General features: G+C 49.8%; 1 protein-coding gene across 1 annotated transcript in view; it reads left to right on the top strand.

The window, feature by feature from the left end:
• Positions 1-3,959, top strand: part of Umodl1 (uromodulin like 1) — a 43,519-nt gene extending 39,560 nt beyond the window's left edge. Inside the window, exons 18-19 of the mRNA XM_013351107.2 lie at positions 2,859-3,064; positions 3,940-3,959. Coding sequence (XP_013206561.1) covers positions 2,859-3,040 — 182 coding nt within the window. The 3' untranslated portion in view covers positions 3,041-3,064; positions 3,940-3,959. The remainder of the gene's footprint in view (positions 1-2,858; positions 3,065-3,939) is intronic.
• Positions 3,960-21,738: the final 17,779 nt, after the last annotated feature.

Below are 21,738 nucleotides of genomic sequence, written 5' to 3'. Positions count from 1 at the left end.
TGAATGTATCTTTTTACACTAGATCACGTGACATGGAGGACAAACTTCCACGCATATCACGTGTTGACGGTCGTAGGGAAACACAGCCATCCTTTATCCTGAATATGTGCTGTCTGCTTTAATCCCGCTTGGGACTCTCCCGTGGCCACGGCTTCTCTAGTCAACTGCTCAACCTGCTTAGTTTGCATCGCTGAGCAAAGACATGGGTAGCGTGGGATGACTGGGGGATGTGCAAATGTCCAGGGGCATTACCGAGGCTGCCGAGCACTTCTGCAGTGTCTGAGCTGGGATTCCAAGTACCAAGAGGGCTTGCTTCTGCTCCGTGTGGGTCATATGTGCGCTGGGAGGACTTGCTTCTGCTCCGTGTGGGTCATATGTGCGCTGGGAGGACTTGCTTCCGCTCTTGCTTTCTCTCCCATGGGTGAGGTGGGAGGGATTTATTTCTATTGTTTGAGAACTAACTACACACATGCCGGGTGGGAGGCCAGTATGGGTTGGTCACATGTGTGCTGGGGACTTGCTGTCAGTCTTCATTTTTCCACTCTGCTGTTAGGTCTTTTATCTGCTCAGTGTTCTCTGCACTTACAACACTTCTCCCTGTTCCATGGACAGACAGGGTCTGACTGCAAGACCCGCACAGGTCACACTGTGATGTTTGGGGCCTCACATGCCAGGGGACACTGTGTGTCCAGTTGTATAAGCATTTCTGAGAGTTTGCTCCCCGATGCAGACTTAGCCTACTGTGGGCCCAGTTATGGAACAGCCTGGCCTGCAGGTCTCAAGCTGAGCTATGCTTAGTTAGTGGCATGGCTACTAGTGGTAAGGACCAGACTGGCCGGGCAGCATCAGGACAAGGACTCCTTGCTCTCAAGGGCTGACATTCTGGACTGTCACAGTCTGTTCCATAGTGCCAACAGGGCATCTCCTGCCTCTGCTTCAGCATCTGCAATACAGGTTCCCCAGCTGTGCTGGGAAGAGCCCCTTCCTGGCCCTTGGAGGCTGGATTCTGGTGCCAGCTCTCCTGTATCCCAGGGAAGATACCTGACCAGGCATGGGGACCCACATTCCTGGGGATGTTTCACAGTTATAGTTAGAGGATGGTACCTCACCCCAGCATGCCCAAACAAAGTTGTCTGGTTGAAGCTTTTTGTCTAGGTAGCCAAGCGGGAAACCTAGGACCACTGTAGGGCAACTGTGCTGACAGCAGCATCCCTTAGGCTACATCCTAGAAGACAACACGGTGTTCATTGTGGGACCTGGAAGTCATGTGGGGAAGGGAAATGGGATCTGAGTCATGCAGATGACCCAGCCCTTTCAGGAATGCTGGAGGTGGAGGGGATGGGGGATGAGCGTGACTGGGGTACACTCATGATCTCTGCTTGGATGTCCTTGACAATGTGTCACACTCATCCACAAAGCACTTATGGGCCAGGGGCTGGTTGGTGACTTGAATCTTTCCACTACAATGTGAGGGGTGTGTGTGTGTGTGACTCCAGAGGAGGGCATTGGTCCTTCACTTTCCACCTTAGTCTCTTGAGGCAAGGTGGCTTACTTATCCTAGAGCTATGAGGGCAGCCAACCCCAGCCATCCTCCTGCTTCCGTGCCCACAAGACTAGAATTTCAGGTCTGTAGCCTCTATGTGGCTTCTGGGAATTTGGTTAGGTCTTCATGCTTGCACAGCAAGAATTTTTACCTTCTGAGCCATCTCTTCCATCCCTGACAGTATTGACAGTATTTAAAGACTGGGGTGCTGTTCGCCCAGTATCAGGCAGCCCCTATGAAAGAGAATGGAGTGGCATGCGGCACAGCGATCGGAGAGAATGGCCCCTTCATCTCTGTGCTGTGTACCCCAAACAAGTCTGGACCCTTTAGCAGCCTACTCTTCGCCCCTCTCCAGCCTCTTCCCTAGGTCCCAGAACCCCCAGTCTTCTCTCTGTCTCTGGTTTGCCTGTTCTAGAGAGTTCTGATGAATGGGTCTCATTAACCACGGTCCTGTGCTATCCCTTACATACTATCTCTTAGATGGCATGTGACATCAGAGCTCTATTCCTTTCTGTGGCTTGATAAGATTCCATTGGATAAGCTGGACATAGTGGGGCTCATACCCATAGTCCTATCTCATGGAAGGCTAAGGCAGGAGGATTGCTGAGACAGAGGTTACATAGAGAATTCCAGGTTCAGTGAAATCCACACACTACAGTGTGAGACTGTACCTCAAAAACCAAATAAACAGGCAAAAACCCAAAATCAAACAAACAAAAAAATTCCATTGTGTGTCTTGGTAACAGTCGGCCCATTCATTCACAAGGTGGTAGACGCTGGGGCTGTGGCGTCTTATAAGCAATGCTATTGTGGACATGGTATTCAAGCACTCATTAGAGATTTTTTTCTACATTCTTTGGGGTCTACACTCTCCTGGACTTTTGACTGTTACTCTGGCCTTGGGTAGCTGCTGCTCTCTGATATAGGTGGTATACAGGCCCAGCTGTGTCTCTGCATGAGGAGATAGCTGGCTCTCCAGCTGTGAGGGGCCCAGAGACTCCTCACAGCCCTACCTGTGGGTAGATGCTTCTCTTTGCACACTTGTGGGCTGAGCTGCTCTCTTGGGATGAGGGCTCCTGCCTCCCTCGCTGACGCACAGTTACACACAGGGCGTTGTCTTGAGGGGCATCAGATCAAATTCAGAGCACACTGTTTGGAAGTAGTGATTGAACACCTCAAATCCAGCCGCCGATCTAAGCACATCTTTTGCTTTCTACCAGCTTCACAGTTGCTGGGCCAGGTGCCAGCCGTAGGCACATGCTTCCCCCGACACGGGCCCCTCTCTCTCTTACCCTGCGCCTATCTTCACCCACAGGTGAACCTGCACGTACAAATCCAGGCCTGGGGACCCGTTACATCATTATCATTGCGGTAGCTGCATTTACTGTGGTGGCAGGGGCTACGACCCTTCTGATCTTGCGTTACCAGAGAATGAGGGGCAAATACAGTCTCAGAATCCAGACCGATGACTTCAGCTACCAGGTGTTCGCTCAGTAGACTACGCAGCTGATCAGGAGACAGGTAAGCGTGAGCACGTGAGCACGTGAGCACGTCTGAGGCTTCACCCTGTGTCCATCACCTGTGGAGATGGCAGAGTGGGCTAGGCTAGGGGTAGATGCTGCGTGATCCCTAACCGACACGTCTCACTCCCCAAAGCAGCTGAGATCAATCAGAGAGGGAACATTTGCAGGTCAGCGAAGAGCTCTGCCATTTACAGCATGGTCTCAGGAAGCCAGAGGCAGTACAGTGATCCTGGTACCCACCCTGAATCTTGGCCTCATCCATGAAGGATGTGTTCATGGGACAGTCCTTCACGTCCCAGGAGTGCAGCTGGATCCACTTTGATACTACAGGCTCCGGCCAGCATTAAACTCAAAGGCCTTCCGCTGTGAGGCTGCCCAACCTGCCAGTCAGCCTGGTTTGTTTGGGGGGGGGTATAGTGTGCCCCCCCAGAGAGCAGTGACTGCACATAGTCCCCACACAGCTTCCTATAGCTTCAAACCGCCTCTTGATCAGCTAAGATAGCTCACACACTGCAGATGCGACAGGTCACCACACTGTGCTCTTTAGTGATGACCAGAAAAATCTGTCCATATCCGGAGCAGACAAGTTTATTTTTTTATTAATTTATTTATCTGAGTGTAAGATTGGGGATCAGAGGACAACTTACAGGAGTTGGTTTTCTTTTTCCACCCTGTGGGTCCCAGGATTGAACTCCCATCTTCAGGCTCTTGGTGCCAAGATTCTTTCCTGATTGAAACATCCCATTCATTTTTAAAGAACGCTTTGATATGGTTGGTGGATCTAAGGCTGTGGAGCCCAGGGATGGAGGGCCCCTCTCTGGACTTCTCCTTTACCCCCTGTAGACTGATCCTGTGACCTCCTTCCCCACACAGGGCACACTGTAAATAAGGTCCGGTGATTAATTCATCAAGCGTTGGCAGGGCTCCACTCTGGGCAGTGCTGTGTCAGGCCCTTGGGGATGAGCCTCCACGATGACAACCACCTCTGTCTGCCCCCAAGAGGCTGAAGATGCAGAGCTGAACCCACCAGGCCGGTGACAGGTCTGCTGAATATGTGACAGGGTGCTGGAGTGGCCCTCACCCTCAAACCTAGCACAAACCCCGGCCCCTCCATTACCCAAGCTGCCGTTCAAGCTGCCCACAGGACCCTTGCTCACCAACAATTACATGACACGTCACATCTTCACAGACATTTGACAGTGCCTGTGATGCTCCTTCATGAATGGACCCATCTGGTAAATTCTCCACTGTCATTGTCCCTATGCAAACACTCTATGCTCTCCTTCTCGGCACACGTCTTTCACTTAGGCAGTGACCCAAGACGTCCTAGACGAATATGGGAAGCTTTCTGAGTGATAATCACGTGATATGTAGGCACCACTCACATCCATGGCCATTTATCATGGAATGCCGTGATGGGGAAGGGACAGTTTACCCAGCACACCACAAGAAAACAGGGAAGGGATGGGGAGGTATGCACCATATGAACAGGCCCTCTGCTTGATTGATTTGAAACACCAGAATTGGTTAGTTAACACCTAAGACAATAGTGAGGTTAGCATTACAATGGGGTCTTAGCCTTTAATTGATATGCTTAATTCTGTCGAGTGTGGTTGTCACACAGAGTATTTAGGGGAACGGATATTCTGATTTATTGCATATTCTGGGATTAAGAATGATGACCAGGAATCTGTGTGGCTAGCTGATTTCGAGCAATAAATTTCTCCTGCACTGAAGTGTGGCTGGCTGTGTTGCTTCCCATGTGGCGTAATTGCTGTGATAGTCTCCCTCAGTACTCCCCAGGGCCAGATGGTTCTGTACCAGACACTCCAGGGAGTTGCTGGGGCTCCCCAAGTCTCAGCCATTGGTTTGGATTTCATCTCATCGCCTTGCACTGGCTGTTCTTGAGAAAACGTAAGGATCTGAGAAAACCCAGTTACCGAGCCCAGGACCTGGCTGCTCTTTGGAGTTTAAATTCTCTTTCACATTCCATCTTCAGTTTTCCTGTGGTCTCCGTCCTGTAAAAGGGGAAACTCGGCCTCCTCCTCCTCACTCTCACTCGTTGGTCTATTCTTTGGTGAATGCTGCCTGAGCAGTCACAGTACACCAGACCCTGAGCTCAGTTCTTCAGACAAGAGGGTAAGAAGGGCAGAAGTACCCAACCTTCACAGAGTACACAATTGTGTTGGGGAGGGGATCTTCAGATCAATAGAAAATGGGGCCAATAGCAAGCGATCAGAGAGACGTGATATATTGAAAGTTGTCCCTGATATCGTTCACCCACCCACCCAACTACCAATCTGTCTGTCCATCCACTTTTTCATATATCCACCCATATCCTCAACCACCATATCCTCAGCATTCATTCTACTCCATCCATCCATCCATCCATCCATCCATCCATCCATCCATCCATCCATCCATCCATCCTTCCATCCATCCACCCACCCATCCATCCTTCCATCCATCCATCCATCCTTCCATCCATCCTTCCATCCATCCATCCATCCATCCTTCCATCCATCCTTCCATCCATCCATCCATCCATCCATCCATCCTTCCATCCTTCCTTTCATCCATCCATCCATCCATCCTTCCATCCATCCTTCCATCCATCCATCCATCCATCCTTCCATCCATCCATCCTTCCATCCATCCATTCATCCTTCCATCCATCCTTCCATTCATCCATCCATCCTTCCATCCATTTATCCTTCCATCCATCCATCCTTCCATCCATTTATCCTTCCATCCATCCATCCTTCCATCCATTTATCCATCCATCCATCCATCCATCCATCCTTCTATCCATCCATCCATCCTTCCATCCATCCATCCTTCCATCCATCCTTCCAATCCACCTACTCGCCTTCTACCCTATCCAATCCATTGATTCATCTACTCACACACTTTTCAATCAATTCATTGTCCTAAGTACCTATTGATCCATCCACCCATCCACCCACTACCTCTTTACTTTTCTGCCTGTCTACTCATTTATTGATCCACTTACTTATCCATCCATCCACTCACCCATCCATCCATCCTACCTACTCACATTCTGATCTACCCATCAATAGTTGATTCATCTACTTACCCAGTTATCAATCAGTTCATCAATCTAACTACCTATTGATCCATCTATACACCTGCAAATCTCTCCACCCACCCACTCACCACCCCTCCTCACTTTTCCACCTCACTACTCACCTATTGGTCCTCTTACCCATCCATCCATCCATCCATCCTCCGTCCGTCCGTCCATCCATCCATCCATCCACCCATCCACCCATCCACCCATCCACCCATCCATCCATCCATCCACCCATCCATCCATCCATCCTCCATTCATCCCTATAACCTAGGAGTTTTTGTTGAGTCTGTGTTCTTGTGTGGATGTATGGGACAGAATCCTTGCTGTACCTATTCACAGCCTATCTGAAGAAACTCCCCACGAATGTACCGTGCATTCAATCAAGTCAAGGAACTCTCAGGAGGAGGGAGGCTCATGTGCTCACATTCCTTATAAACACATCCTTCAAACACATTCTTTTGGGGTGGTTCAGTTAAAGGGATTCAAGTCAAATAGTGCTGAAGTAGAAGGAATGTCCCTGATACAGATGTCACTCCCGACTGACTTCAGGCTTAAGAGCTCTGGAGACGTTAGTCCACACATGAGCAGTCAGGTCTCCTGTTGGTGGCAGAGACTGTGGGCGTTTTCTCACCCAGCACTCACCAGGGCATCCAGGGGTGAGGCTTTCCCATTACAGCTGAGGACACGGACACCAGTTAAAACAGGCACCAAATTGGAAACAAACTCACCTGCTGTCAAGTCCATTGGAACTGATCTGTTCTCAAGTTGGCCTCCCCCCTGCCTCCTGGGGGAGAGGGGAGTGTAGTTGGAAGCTGCTTGTTTGCTTCCCAGCTGCCCAGAGCCGAAATAACCACACAGAAACTATATTAATTACTATACGGTTTGGCCAATAGCTCAAGCATATTTCTAGCTAGCTCTTACATCTTAAAGTAACCCATTTCCATTATTCTGTGTATCTCCATGTGGCTGTGGCTTACTGGACAAAGTTCCAGTGTTTGTCTCTTCCAGTGACTACAAGGCATTTCTCTGACTCCGTCTACTTTCTCTATATCCTTTCCAGCCTGGCTATATTCTGTTAAGCCATTGGCCAAAAGCAACTTCTTTATTAACCAATGGCAATAAAACATATTAACAGCATACAGAGGGGAATCCCACATCAGGGCAGGAAGGCCGTGTGGGTTTCTGAATGTACCTGAGATGTCCAAATGGCAGCGGAACTCCCCAAAGTGGTCACCCTTTACCTTCTGTGGTTCTGTCTGGGTTCCTGGGCATACTCACTGTGGCCCTGCCTGACACGGGGTCTCAGGGTGTGAATGGCACACAGTAGAGATCTGATGGAGGTCAGGGTCTGATGGAGGTGATGGGCTAATGGAAAACCTCTGAGCTTTGCCTTGGTGCCTGGCCCAAGCTGCAGCTCTCTATCATGACCACTAGATGGAGCCTTGAGCCAAGGCTGCACCCAGGGCTGTGCAAACCCTTGCGATTCTGTTGCAAACACAGCCCTCTGGCTTCTCTTGTTTGTTTGCTGGATTTAAGCCTCCTGCCCTTAAGTGAAGATGAATCTGAAGTTTTTCTGCAGGTCTGTGTCTGTTGGCATGGGGCCTTCGAGGTGACGCTTGTCTTTGAGAGGAGGACCACACAGTTCTCTTTGGCAGGCTGAATTAGAGGAAGGGAAGAAGGGAATGGGACCTGTGGGGAGGGAGTACTGACATCCGCTTTACTCAGTAGACATCCTAGGGAAAACAGTCCCCTTCTTTTCTCCATTTCTAGGAGGAAAAGATGGTTGGGCAAAATTATTAGGGCTCCCCATTCTTTGTGTCAGGTGTATTGCAGGGTCTCCATTCCAGCCTTGGCCACAATGGCTCTTGTTCTGCAATGTGACTTCATGGATGCTCAGTGCAGTGGCTGGCCTTGTAAGACCCCGCACACAGAGCAGACCTACCCTGGTACCTCCCTTTCTCCCCGGACCCCCTCCCTTCCAGGAGTCTAGAGTGAAAGACGGGGCAGATACCACCAGTCATGAATCAGGCTGGGGAGATAAGTGGACTCCCTCCCACAAGCACACCCTGAGGTGTCCCTGGACAAACTTAGAACCTACCCCTGTTGGGGCTCCCATCCCCAGGACTTCCAGCTTCTGCCCCGGGAACCTTGCATAGGCACATGGGCAGCCAGGTTGGTGCCAGGGCTGGAGCCCTGTCTGGGGATGCCCCACAGCAGCCGGAGTAACCTCTGGCTCACAATGTCCCCATGCTGAGTTCTGGAGCTGCTTCTGGGGGGAAGTGGCCACTTGACCTTTCTTGGGGTGCCCATAAACAAATTAACCCTCCAGGGTCTGACTGGCTTCTCCCTGGGAAGGCCTTTTTTTCCGCACCCTTTCCTTCCTGCCTGCTGAACTACCATCTAACTGCTTTCCATTGGTCCCCAGCCTAGCAGCACATGGCATCTCTTGGCACTGAATCCAGTTTCTAATGGCATCCAGCTTCCCTGAGGAGCTGGGCTGCTGATGTCTAAGTCAGATCCAGGGAATGGCTCCTGCTTCTCTTCCTCCAGAGTGGGTACCATTACTAACTCAGTTTCACGAGAACAGCCATGCGTTGCCCTCTGTGCAGATACATTGGACCTGCTCCACACCTTCTCACTGTCGTGGATGTTCACTAGCCAGAATGGAAAGGGACCTAAACCACAAGGGTCCTCCTTAGAGCAACCAGCAGGGTACTTTGGGCTGTCACAGGGACCTCAGTTCCTCTCTGGAAGGTCCCCAGGCAGGTGTGGGTCTCGAACAAAGGTGAGCAATGCCCTCCAAGCCTACAGGTCCTCTCTGCCAGGTGCCGCCTCACCTCTCGCCTGCAGCTAAATCAACTCTTGCTGGTGCAGAGTGTAGGAGACGGAGCCTGGAAAGGAGGGCATTGAAGGATCAAAGTCGCTATCCCAGCTCCACTTGGCATTTGGTCCCCTGGTTTTCTGGCTCTGATAACCTGCCTCGAGTTGACTGTTACCCTATCAAGCACGTTTTTTTTTTTCTCCCAGGAAGCTGCTAAGCACACACACACACACACACACACACACACACACACACACACATGCACCACACACACAGAGTAATCAACTTCCTCTGACAAGAATATATAATATAGACCCCATCAAGATTAATTTTCAAAGGTAATTCCTTAAGTAAATTCAACTTGGGAATCTTATTTATTTATTTAGCATACATCTGGGGCTTTTCAAATCATGTTTGAAGGGGCCCTTGATTCATGGTTGACCAACTCCAGCCATGAAACCAACCTCACCATCAATCCTGCTAATTAAATTCCCCTCCGACGTTTTAAACCGAGTTTACAAATTCAATTTATTCCATTTGTTCTGTGAAGCACCTCAGCTGCCCCCACTCAGGTTCCAAAAGGGCTGCAGAAAGCTAATGAGTCTGTTGGTTTTGCTGGTGTGTAAGTGGGGTCCAGGGATGGAACTCAAGGGCCCTCTGGATGCTGGGCTAGCACCCGAGCCCATGATTTCTCTGTACGCAGGTGGCTCCCCGGCCCTAGTAAACATCCCAGTCCTGTTTGTGACACTACTTTGTTCTTCCTGGTACCTTTTGACTCAGAACTGCTAAACCACAAGGAGGAGCTCAGCATAAAGCTAGAATTACCCGTGTGTGGCAGGCAGGAGCCAGAGGCACTGTGAGGGGAGCCCTGCTATACTTGGCTCTCACGGGTGTCACAAATACTTTACACACAGAGTCCACTGTGCATCCCATGTCCCTGGGCCCCATGGCAGACATTTCTCAAGACCAGAGACCATGCTCTGAGCCAGGGCTGCTTTCCCGTCCAAAGTATCGGTGATTTCTCAGGGTACCACACTGTACTGCCAAGCCTGCCGTGAGCTGCAGGTCCGGGGCCTGCACGTTCTGCAGAGGAGCCAGACTCCCAGGGTCTGTCTAGGCTCCTACACATCAGTCTACCCTTCTTTCCTATTAGCCTGGATCTGCCAGGTGCAGGCCGTTTCTCTTCTGAGTTCTCCCCAAACTCCTCCCATTAGAGGGCCACAACTCCTACAGGCACATTTCCATTTGCGTTGCCAGCTTGGCAGCTCCTGCATGGAACTGGGTTCCTGGTACCAGGGGGCTGCAGTCACTCCCCTCCCCTCCAGGCCCCGCTTTTCACCTAGGTACTGGAGATCGGACTCAGGTCCTCAAGTCTCTGTGTGTGGTGAGCTCTTTACTGACGGAGCCATCTCTCAGCCCCACAGGCAGGACTTTCCCTGCTGACTTCTATGGATCTGTTACCGTGTGCCGGGTCGTGCCGCGTTACACATGACGTATATTTAAGCTGCCTCTCACTTTGAAGGAACCCTGACTGTCTGTGACACTGGGTGTCTGGCTGTCCATGAGCTGCAGTGAACCTGGCCTCTGTATGCGATAATGCTGGGTTAAAGCCTACTCCATCCTTGACATCCAGGGTTATTACTGGGGATGGGATCAGTCATGCGGGCACTGGGAACCTGAATGTCCACAGTTGGCTTCTCAGACTCCAGGATCCAAAGGTCAAAAAATATACAGCCTGACTCAGCGCCTCAGACATGTAGAGCCAGATGATCCTGTGGTCCCTCTGCCAGCAGCATCACCCAGGCCCAGGTGGACAGAGTAATGCTCATCACATGGTGATGTGGCCAGAGAGATTAGAGTCAAAGCCTGAGCCCTGGCAGCCGCAACAAATTAGATTTGGCCATTTGCCCTCAATATGCCAATTAAAGACAGATAATAATGAAAAGCCAAAAACCGAGGATTATTCGTTGTGGCCACACTGGGAAAAACAAATCAAGGATCCAGTGATCCCTCGAGTCTGTCTTTGGGTTGTTCACATGAGCTTCAGGTTTAAGAAGAGGGCAGGCAGTGTGCTTAGCTAAGCAATCTTGTTTCAAGGCGTGGTCCCATCCACCATGGACTGATCATCGTCTGGACTCTAGTCTCTCCTGAAAGTTGGAGGAACTGTGTGAAATCTCTTCCCCGGAGACAAGACTCTTGGGGAAATTTTAGTCCTTCCAGAGCCAGTGTCTCAAACAGTTTGCCAGTCTGTGTGTCGCTCCCTGACGAAGCTCTCTCTTTTGCCAGAACGGCTGCAGTGAGTTATTCTGAGGGCTTAAGCCTCATATCCCAGGACCCCTGAGAATCAGTCCCGTGACCTGTGTAGGGTCTGAAGGGCACCCACCCTCCTGTCACCTTTGCTACATCGAGAACATGTGGTCAGCAAGTGCAGGGAGCAAAGGCTTTCCCTCCCAGTTCTCAGGATGTGTCTGTGCATGCCGACTTTCAAGATAGACAGGGACCAGCCTCTCTCTGTCTCCAGCTCTGGTTTCCCCTTCTGGGAGAAAGCATCATCCCAACCCAGACTAGGTAGAGCTGAACAAAGGGACAGGAGATCTTAGCTCGGGGTCTCTCAGTGGCGCAGAGACTGTAAGAGGCTGTGAAGGGGAGCAGAGGTGTGTGGCAGACAGAGCATAGTCTGCATTGTACTTCTTGGGTGCGTTTCTGAATATTCTTTGTAGAATAGCAGAAATTGCCATCAGACCAGCTAAAGCAAGCACGTTGGTAACCATGGTAACTCAACACTGGGCTGAGGCCTCTGGTGGCCAGGAGGAAGGTCCATGGGAGAGGGAGCTGTGGTGAATGGATCGGACTGAAAACCTTTCCAGCCTTTGGGGCTAGAATCCCTGGTCCTCATGGAGTGGCATCTGTCCCCATTACACAAGATCTGAAACCCTAGCAGTGACAGCAAAATTGTAGCCTCGGGTGCCCTCGCTGGACTCGCATGGACTGGGCAGGAGTCCTGAGAGTGGGGCAGTCCAGGCTTCCTTCTCCAAGGCTGCCCAAGCCCTGCTTGGGTATCTGTGCTCCCAGGTTGGGGTCAAGGTTGAGCCGAATGATTGCGGAGCCTGGTGAATCAAGGTCTTCTCTCTGAATCTGGCTACATGGAAAGCATAAAAAGCCAATACGGTCGAGAGAGAGAGAGAAAGATCAATTCCTATCTAGAGCATTCAGAGGGAAACTAGTCTAACACGCAAGCTCACAAATTCACCAACGTCTATAACTATCTGTACAGTCACTAATTGACCATGCCCAGAATCCTTGTCCACACCAGCTTCAGTAGTACTGGTTTGAGGGGATGTTCAGAAAAGCAGGCTGGGTTGGCAGGCCATATCCTTATCCAGGCTGGAGGCTGGATCTGAGCCTTCTTAGCCCTGTGATGGGAGATTGTGGCAAGAGTCTTCAGCAGAGCAGAGAAGCTGTGGAGCTCAGATCTTCCCAGGGGGTGTGGCGGTGAGCGACCCCGAGCCTTCGCATCATCTCTGTGGTCCTGCGGACTGGCGTTGGCACAGCCCAAGCATCTCTAGCCCAAACACCTGAAATCCATGTTTCCCCATCACCGTGTGTGTGTGTGTGTGTGTGTGTGTGTGTGTGTGTGTGTGTGTGTGTGTGTTCATAGGTGGGATAGGGGTAGAGAGGAGTTTCTGGTTTGATAAACCAGAGTTATCCTGAACATGGAACCATGCCTTAAATTACTGGGGGAAGCTGTAAAGCAGTTACCTCTCTGCCATGGTGCTCTGAGCAAGACCTGAATCCTCTTTGTAGATTTCAAACCCCCAAAGTGGATCCTTCCTGTGGTGGGGATGGAAGGTAAGGACTGCAATGGATGAGAACTGGGTGCTGCTATCTGGCTTCTTGGGCTTCATCTCAAGAGGGCGCTGGGGGCAGAGCCTAGCTCTGAAAGGGAGGTTATGCCGGGAAGGTCAAAGTGTGAAAAACAAGATGGAGTCACTGATGTCAACCCCAACAAAGAATCCACAAGGGCTTCTCTGTGGGATCACCTGACAGTAATTAGTGCCATGCACCGAGCCCCTGTGTCTGCGCTCTGTGTGCTGGTACTCAGTTACCGAGCTTCGGGCAAGGGAGCTGGAGGTTAAAATACACAGACACACACAGACAGAGAGACAGCGACATGGGTCACCCTTGAATTCCCCAAGAATGCCCCCTTTATTGTGTTCAGGGGCAGATTATATAGAGATAGCCACGCCCCAGCCAAACCCACCAGAAACCACTCTCCTGCCATCAGGAACTCCTGAAGGTCTCTTGCTCAGAGCAGCTGTAGGCACTCAGATCAGGGGATTACAAGAAATTCAGGATCTGGGGTCTCACTGCTCCCAACAAATTAGTACAGAGAAGCATCAGGATCCTGAGCCCTGCAAAGGCCACCACAGCCTCACAAAGGACATTTGCCAGCAAAAGCTGAAGTTTGACTACGCCCGCAGTTCTCTGAGGAACTTGGATTCCTGTAGAAAGGAACTGCTCTCCCAAATCGCTGTCTGTGTGCTTCCTACACACTCTCTGGTTGTGTTTTCCAGAGTGTAGAGGCAGCCATTATGGGGAAATAAAGAACAAAACATACATTCTATTCCCAAGAAATTTGGTACAGAATAGGAAGCTCTAGGCACATGAAGGCAGCCCATGGACCCAGAGCTAACTGCCACGGAGCATCAGAAATGAGCTGTGAGAGGTGGGGAGGGGCAAGTATTTCTGGGGGAAACTAGGGAGGCCTACATTCTGGTCTCAGAACTTTCCATGGTGGGCTATCAGGGATGGACTTCTCTGGGAGTCTGGCTATGTCTGCCAGGTCAGACCTTCTTTTGCCCACACTGATCGAGACACTGAATCCCTGAGCCTACACACCTGTGATATCCCACAGGTACCCCTTGCATTTTGGGTAATGACTTAAGGTTTCTCTCACAGAGCATTATGACTATAGGGCACAAAAGGGACACCCTCCTTTTTTCAGCCAACTGCTATGCCCTTGGCGAGGCTGCAGGGGCACCGAGGGTGGGTCTTACTGGAACTCTGGGTGACAGCAAATTGCCTGCGGTCCATGAGTGCACAAAAATCCTGGCCTGAAACTTTGGATGACCCTCAAATACAGTGCAAGTGTCCACTGTCCAAATGTAACTCCAGGCAAACCTTCCCTCTTTCCCAGGGCCTCAGCTTCCTGCTGAGAGAGCTGCCTGGCCCAGTTCCACTCAGAGGCAGCCCCCAGCCTCTGGCTCTGACCCTGCACTCATCCTTCCTGCCTACCAGATCTGCCTTGAGGCAGGATGAAGGGAAACCTGAGACTGCCTATGGCAGTTTCTCCCCATAACCAACTTTTCCACAAGTCTGTCCTGCCAGCCTCAGGCTTAATCTATGGATTTTTCTGGACACTGAGATTCATACCTTTGACCCAGAGAGCACTGTGGGTCACTGCCCTGGCAGGAACTAGACGGGGAAAGAGGAAGTCTGTGCAGACGGGGTGTGTGGGTGTGTGGGTATGTGTACCGGCCCTGGTTTTTATCCTCCTTGCTCTCACAGCTAGTCTGTGAAGGCAAGTTGTCCCCACCCGTGGCCAGCCCTCTGGGCCCTGGCAGCAGCTGTGGCTTCCATGCCACCCTTACCCATTCTCTGGTGCAGATCCTGGGGAGGCTGCAGGCCGGCACAGAATGCGACGAGCATGGTGCTTATGTGAACCCCCAGTGAGTTCCAAGTGCCCACAGTTCCATCACAGCCAAGGACACAGGTCCGTGGGACCACGCTGTGAAATGGCCACACTTGAAGATGGCTTTCAGCTCATTGCTAGGTGACAAAGATGAGGACAGAAACAGCAGCTCAACTGGCCCAGGGCTATGAGCGCAAACAATGCACAGTGGCAGGTTCTGGGGACGCTCATCTGCTGAGGCTACACTGGGAAGAGGCCCTTGGTCTCCCTGACACTGGCATTGAAGACTCAGCTCACCGTGTGCCCCCTGGCTCACCATGACAGCCCTTCCCCCTTATACTCCCATTTAATCCCCACAACTGTCGAATGAGGTCCCACTGCTGCCCCTGTTCCCATGGCCCTGATAGGTCCGAGCAGCAGAGCTGGCCCAGGTCCTCAGTTTGGCCCAGAGCCCTGTCATGTCACAGGTGGGAGTCTAGAATCACATGGAAGAGAAAGAGAGCCAGGATGCCACAGCCAAAGACTACAAGTTCAGGGGAGGGGTTTGAAGAAACACACAACGGTCTTCAACTTCCCAAGATGTGTAGTCTTTGGGGCTTGCTGGCCCATGGTCAAGAGGATAAAGTGCTACCCTCCCTGGAGGGATGCTGGGATCCAAATTATGGTCCTCTAGAAGAGCAGCAAGTGCTCTTGACCTCTGAGCCATCTCTTCAACCCCCGCTCTACTTATTAAACAATGTGTGTAATTTATAAATAATAGTCACTTCAATCATAAATTCGTGCTGCCAATTAAACTACACAGAATTATTGCAAGGAGTGTGTGTGTGTGTGTGTGTGTGTGTGTGTGTGTGTGTGTGTGAGCCAAACTCTTGCATTTCCAATTCAACTATGATTTGACAATTGTTCACAATACTGTAGAAGCCCAAAGCTGAAATGGGATAGTGGGGAGGAGTGTTCATAACAAGCACAAGCTGGTTGGTCCACATTGGTCCACAATACTTTGCTGTTGTGTGCCCAGACTCCGAAAATAACCACACTGTATTAATTAAATAATTAAATTAATTGATTAAATCACTGCTTGGCCCATTAGCTCTAGCTTATTGGCTAGCTTTTACATGTTAATTTAACCCATTTCCATTATTTTATATTTTACCATAAGGGTGATGGCCTACTGGCAATGCTCTGGCAGCTCCATGGCTTCTCCCTGACTCTGCCTCCTTTCTCCCAGCATTCAATTTAGTTTTCCCCACCTAGCTATACCCTGCCCTATCAACAGGCCAAGGCACTTTCTTTATTCACCAATGGTATTCACAGCACACAGAGGGGAATCCCACATCACTTTGCTCTTGAGTATGAAAAAAAGTCTTCGTAATTTCTCTCTGCTAGTCTATTAATCGCTGAGGCAGGAGTACTTAAATCTCCAACTCTGATTGTTTTTAAACTTTGTACTAGTATCATTTGAATATGAAATGTCCCTCCCAGTCTTAGTGGTGAATGTTTTGTCCTCTAGATGGTGGTGCTATTTTAGGACAGTCTATTAACCCTAGGAGGTAGGACCTAGATGGGGGAAATGATTAACTGGTCCTCAGTCCTTTCTTCACTTTTTCTGTTCCCTACATAACATGTGCTGAGAAACCTCCTTCTCCATGCTCTGTGACATGTGACATTGTGACATCCTGCCTCATATTTGCTAAGAACAACCAAAGACTGTGGGCTGACGCCTGTGAAATCATGGGCCCAAATTAGTGTCTCCTCTATTAAGTTGCTTCTATCAGATATTTTATCATAACTGTGATAAAACTAGCACATAAAATTGGTACCAGGAGTGGGGTCTGGCTAACTGTCAAGCATCTTTCTTATTGTCCAGATATAAAACATCTGAATCCTTTTTTTTAATATTTATTTATTTATTTATTATATATACAATATTCTGTGTTCATGTATGCCTGCAGGCCAGAAGAGGGCACCAGACCTCATTACAGATGCTTTTGAGCCACCATGTGGTTGCTGGGAATTGAACTCAGGACCTCTAATGCTCTTAACCGCTGAGCCATCTCTCCAGTCCCTGAATTCTTTTAGTAGACCTAGTACCTCTAACAGCCCATCTTCTTCATTAATTTTTTTTATCTTACTCCCATGGGGGCAGGAAGACTGATGAAAATAAGAAAGGAAGAATTGATTTTGGGCTCTGAGTTTGAAGGCATGGTCCATCTTGGTGGGAGAAGTTATAATGGCAGAGGCTTGAGACTGCTGGTCATGTTGTACCCACAGTCAGAAATCAGAGAGCAATAAATGCTCTCTTTCCCCTCTTTAAATTCAGTCCTGGGACACACCCCCTGCCACCCATTGAGTGGTACTGCACACATTCAGGGGAGAATTGGATTGTCCCATCTTGGTTAACTCATCTAGGTAATACTTCACAGACCTGATGAGAGGTTTGTTTCCATGGTGATTCTTAATCTCGTTAAACTGATATCTGGGATTAACCACCAGCCCCTCTTTGTGTATACTTTGGACATGCACCTTTCTGACCAAACTGTTTGTTTTCAAATCCTTCTGCCCCTGTAAATTCTCTCTATAAACCTGACTAAGAGCAGCCACTAAAGCCCATGACACAGCCCAAAGGCTCCACTGCCTTGAGATTTCTGATGCCACTCATTAGTCCGTCGCTTTTAAACTCATCTTACGCCAAATCTCGGAACATGGACAGAATATAGACAGATCCTTTGCTAGCCCATGCTATAGATGGCCTGTAATTTTCTTCCCAGACATCTTTGCTCCTACCTGGAACCCTAAGACCATGATTGTCCCATTGGTCCTGAGCTTGCCCTGCACCTTCTCCATCCTGTATCTCCTAACTTCCGAGATGCTCCCACATCCATGGTCGTGTGTGCTGTGCTCTGCTGTGCTGGCCCAGACCAGAGCACCAGCATCATTCCCTAGGTACCACCAACGTTCTCAATCAGTGACTTCTGTGTAGCTATGACCGAAACCCTTGATGAGAACAGTGTCCAGTGAGGAGAAATTCATTGTGGCTCCTGGTTTTGGATGGTTCATTCCACAGTTTTTTGGATTAATACACTTGGGCAGGACATAACAACGGCAAGAATGCGGGATGGAAATTGCTCTTCCAGCCAGCAAGATGGCTTAGCAGGGGAAAGCACTTGCTACCAAGCCCGGCAACCTGCCTGAGTGTGATACCTTGGGCCCGCAGGTCAGAAGAAGGTAATGAATTTCCAACAATTCCCAATTGTCCTCTGATTGCCACGTTTGTCCTGTGGCATGCAAACACATAATAAATACGTAAAGATTAGAATTTTTTAACTTTCTCAAAGCTGGAAGAAGTTGCCACTGACCTAGTGGCAGACAGGAAAGAGAGAAAGGAACGAGAAGGGATCTGGTCCCTGAAGGACTCATAGCCAGACCCTCTCCCATCTGGACCCCGCCTCCTGAAGTTCTTAGAATCTCCCAAAATAATATCTCACCAGCTGAGGCTATAGATCTTAACATATGAGTCTGTCACGGGCACTTTCAATCTGAATGAGTACAGGTACTGCAGGACGCTTCAATACCTGTCCCGTTGTGTGCGTGAATCAACTCACAAAGCTGCATCCCCTCGAATGCTGCTCCACCGCAGCCCCTTACCTGACACCTCTGTATACATCTGCCAGCTTTTCCTTATGTTTTGGGGGTTGGGGTGGGGGGAGAAGATAGAGTCTCACTGTGTAGAAACGGTCAGTCTTGAATCATCTACATAGACAGGCTGACCTTGAACTCACAGAGATCCACCTGCCTCTGCCTCCTGGGTGCTGAGACTAAGGGTGTATGCCCCAAACCCAGTTCCCTCGAGCGGTTCTGAAGCTCTGTTTTTGGGTATGGGGACCGACAGCATTGTGGTAACTTGGCCCCTGCTGTTCTGCAGTGTCTTCTTCCTGTCCTGGCTGCTGAGGAAATTGCAGTTTGGATCCTGCTCTTTTGTGTGTCCTTTTAATGCTCTGCTTTTGAAATGTAACATTCAGACCCCAAAGGTCATGTTGGGTGGGACTGGGCTGAACTCTCTCTCAGGATTTGTTTTCTTTATCTGATTGCTTATCTCCCTCTTTATTTTGCCCAGTCAAGTAGTGAGGTAAATATACGCAGCTGGATTTACATAAAGTCTTGCCCTCTGCTCTGGGAAACCGAGTTCTGTTCTGTCCTTCAGTGGTTTCCCTGCTGATTTCCAATGCAGTGCCCATTGGCATTGGAAGCTTGTGACCAGCCACCTGCAGGTGACTTTGCACCTCCTCACCTGGGCAGGGTAAGAGCCTGCCAGCTTCACCTGTTGTTCCACAGTCTTCGCCCTCCTTTCTTGTGGTCGTTTGTGTTCTTTTCCCTTTTCCATGTTCGGAACCGCATCACACACAGACATCGGTTTTTAAGAAGGTCTTTTGAAATCACAATTGAATTGACAACTGTTTGTAAATGTCCCCGTCATGGTCACCACACACCAAGATGCCATGTGAACAAACAGCTTCTTCTCTTGCTTCTGGAGCGCACTATTTGTCCTTTGATTGTGACATTGTTTTAATGCTGTTTTTATTTGTTTGTGATTCTTCTGCTTTGGACAATAAGGTCCTTGAGAGACAAAGCAGTATCTGTTCATCCTGGAACTCAGCACAATGCCTGGTATTGGGCAGGAGTTCAGCAAATGTTGGGCCATCGCTCATTTCCTGACTGCCAAATGGCTCACGGGGTGACGGAATGATGAGACCACAGAAACACAAACACCAAACATGGGTTTGGACATGTCCCAGCAGACAGACCAGATAATGACACTTAGGTACATCTCCCCTTCTCCACCTTCACCATCCACCTCCCGTGCAAGATGCAGCAAGAGGGAAGCCAGCTGGGGCCATCATCACAGGCTCCAGTAACCTAACTATAAAATCTCCCCCAACCGCAATGAGGCCTCTGGCAGTCCTGACGTTGGCCTCCTTCCAGACCCTTCAGCGTGTAATGAGTCCAGAGCCCTTGGGTGTGTTTGCATTAGAATTAATGTGACTGTAGATGAGGGTCAGGGAAGGGGATTGGGTCACACCTGGCCCGTGCTCCAGCTGCCCTGGAAAGTGACTCAGAGCCTCATGCTTGCTCCTGATCTCATTGGGGAAACTGAGGCAGCTGAGCATCTTTAGCCAACACAAAGAATTTTCTGGAACTCCACTAGTATAGTACCTGCTTAGCAACCTGGCTAGCATTCATGCTCTAAGACGCCTTGCTGCTCGGCTGGTACTCGCCGGTGGCCTTGGGAAGTGGCTGGGTGGCTCTGAGCTGGACAAGGCCACTGCTGCCCACAATAGACAGTGTTCTGAACGCCTCTGAAACACGAGGATGTGGAGCTATTTCTCTCCTAGCATTTTGAATCCAGAACAATTCTAGTATTATGGCTTTTACCACGCTTGGCTGACCTCTCTGTAATTTCTAAGCCTTGAAATGTTGAAACGTCCAGGAAAAATGTTCACAATGTGCTATGTTGGAAGTTTCTACATAAATAAGTTAAAAATGAGAAATAACATTTTCCCCTTCTGGGGAGTTCTAACCTGTTATAGAAGGGAGCTCATTTCACAGTGGGACCTTTAGGCTCGCACACAGCTTTGTTTAGATAGTCCGGAGATAAACTTTCGTGTGTGAAATTACATAAAGTTTCTCCCCCTTGTTTATTTACTAGGTGTGTGAGCTGGGATGGGGTGGGGTCTAACCAGAGGTTTCTCTCCTGCCCACCAGTTTCCAAATACCCACTCCGAGGTTAATAATAATTACAAACTGTTTGGCCTATTAGCTCAGACTTCTTATTAGCCAGCTCGACATCTAAATTAACCCATTCCTACTAATCTGAATATCTCCACGTGCCCAGTGGCTTACTGATAAAGCTCTGGCCTCTTAGTCCTCTGGCAGCTGCTGGCATCTCTCTCGACTCCACCTTCTTTCTCCCTGTATTCAGTTTGGCCTTCCCACCTATCTTTATTCTGCCCAAAGCAGCTTCTTTTTTAACTAATGGCAATAAGAAGTATTCGCAGCATACAGAGGGGTATCCCACATCAGTGGGCTCTGTCTCCCCCTATGATGGAAGACCCATGAAACTCTGTACCCCCAAAGAGAAGATAGTATGCACAGCACGGCCACCAATTTGTTCTAGATCTCTCTTCCTCCCCACATGCACACAGCTCAGCTATCAATTCTTCATAGTCTGCATCACAGAGTCCTCATTTAAATACAAGGATGCTGCTGTGGGAGAGGCAACCTGTCCTGGCGCTCACAGACCTCTCTCCACAGGGCTACCTCGCAGAGTGACACCTCAGAGATGCCTTTAGCCAATGGTTCTATCGGGGAGGAGAAAATACTGCCACGGGGAGTGGCCAGACACTCTGGGCTCTGATGGGGACCTAGACAGTTACAGTGAAGGTGACTGGCTGGGGTTGGTGGCTGGGAATTCCGTGTCCAGGGCCGAAAGCTCTGAGCCTGAAGGAGGGTTGTTGGATCAGATGAAAGGGCCAGCCTAGGTCCGTCTGGGCCACATGCTGGTGGAGAGCTCTGATGTGGTGGCCGGGAGAGGGGACCTCTGATTTGGAGGCTGTGGGTAACCGGGGGTCCAGGAGATGTTCACAGGAAATTGGTTAGACTTGTTCCTTGTGAAATATCCTAGGCTCCTCAGGACAGCATCACAGACGTTCCAGAACGTCGTAGATCACCACCTAAGACTGCTCGAGGCCTCTGCCCTAGGAAGCTGTGGGAAATCTCCTTTACATAACAAAGCAGTCACCCACCCCCACCCCCAGGAACTTGGAGCTTTCTAGAAGTGTTCAGCTTGACTTAACCAATTCAGAAGTGACTCCGAGAGCGAGCGTGAGGCAGGTATCGTCTGAGAAGTTTTATGAACTCTTCCAGAATGATCGGGTACCATTTAGCAAATTACTAATCCAGGGTATTTAATGACATCCAAGTACCTGGGGAAATGGATTTCATCTCATAACACCCTGGGAAGTGTGCAGTGTGTGTGTGTGTGTGTGTGTGTGTGTGTGTGTGTGTGTG

The sequence above is a fragment of the Microtus ochrogaster genome, linkage group LG2 (assembly GCF_000317375.1).
Source record: "Microtus ochrogaster isolate Prairie Vole_2 linkage group LG2, MicOch1.0, whole genome shotgun sequence".
Classification (NCBI taxonomy): Eukaryota; Metazoa; Chordata; class Mammalia; order Rodentia; family Cricetidae; genus Microtus; species Microtus ochrogaster.
Note: the sequence above shows the minus strand (reverse complement) of the source record. Positions and strands in the feature narration are given on the sequence as shown.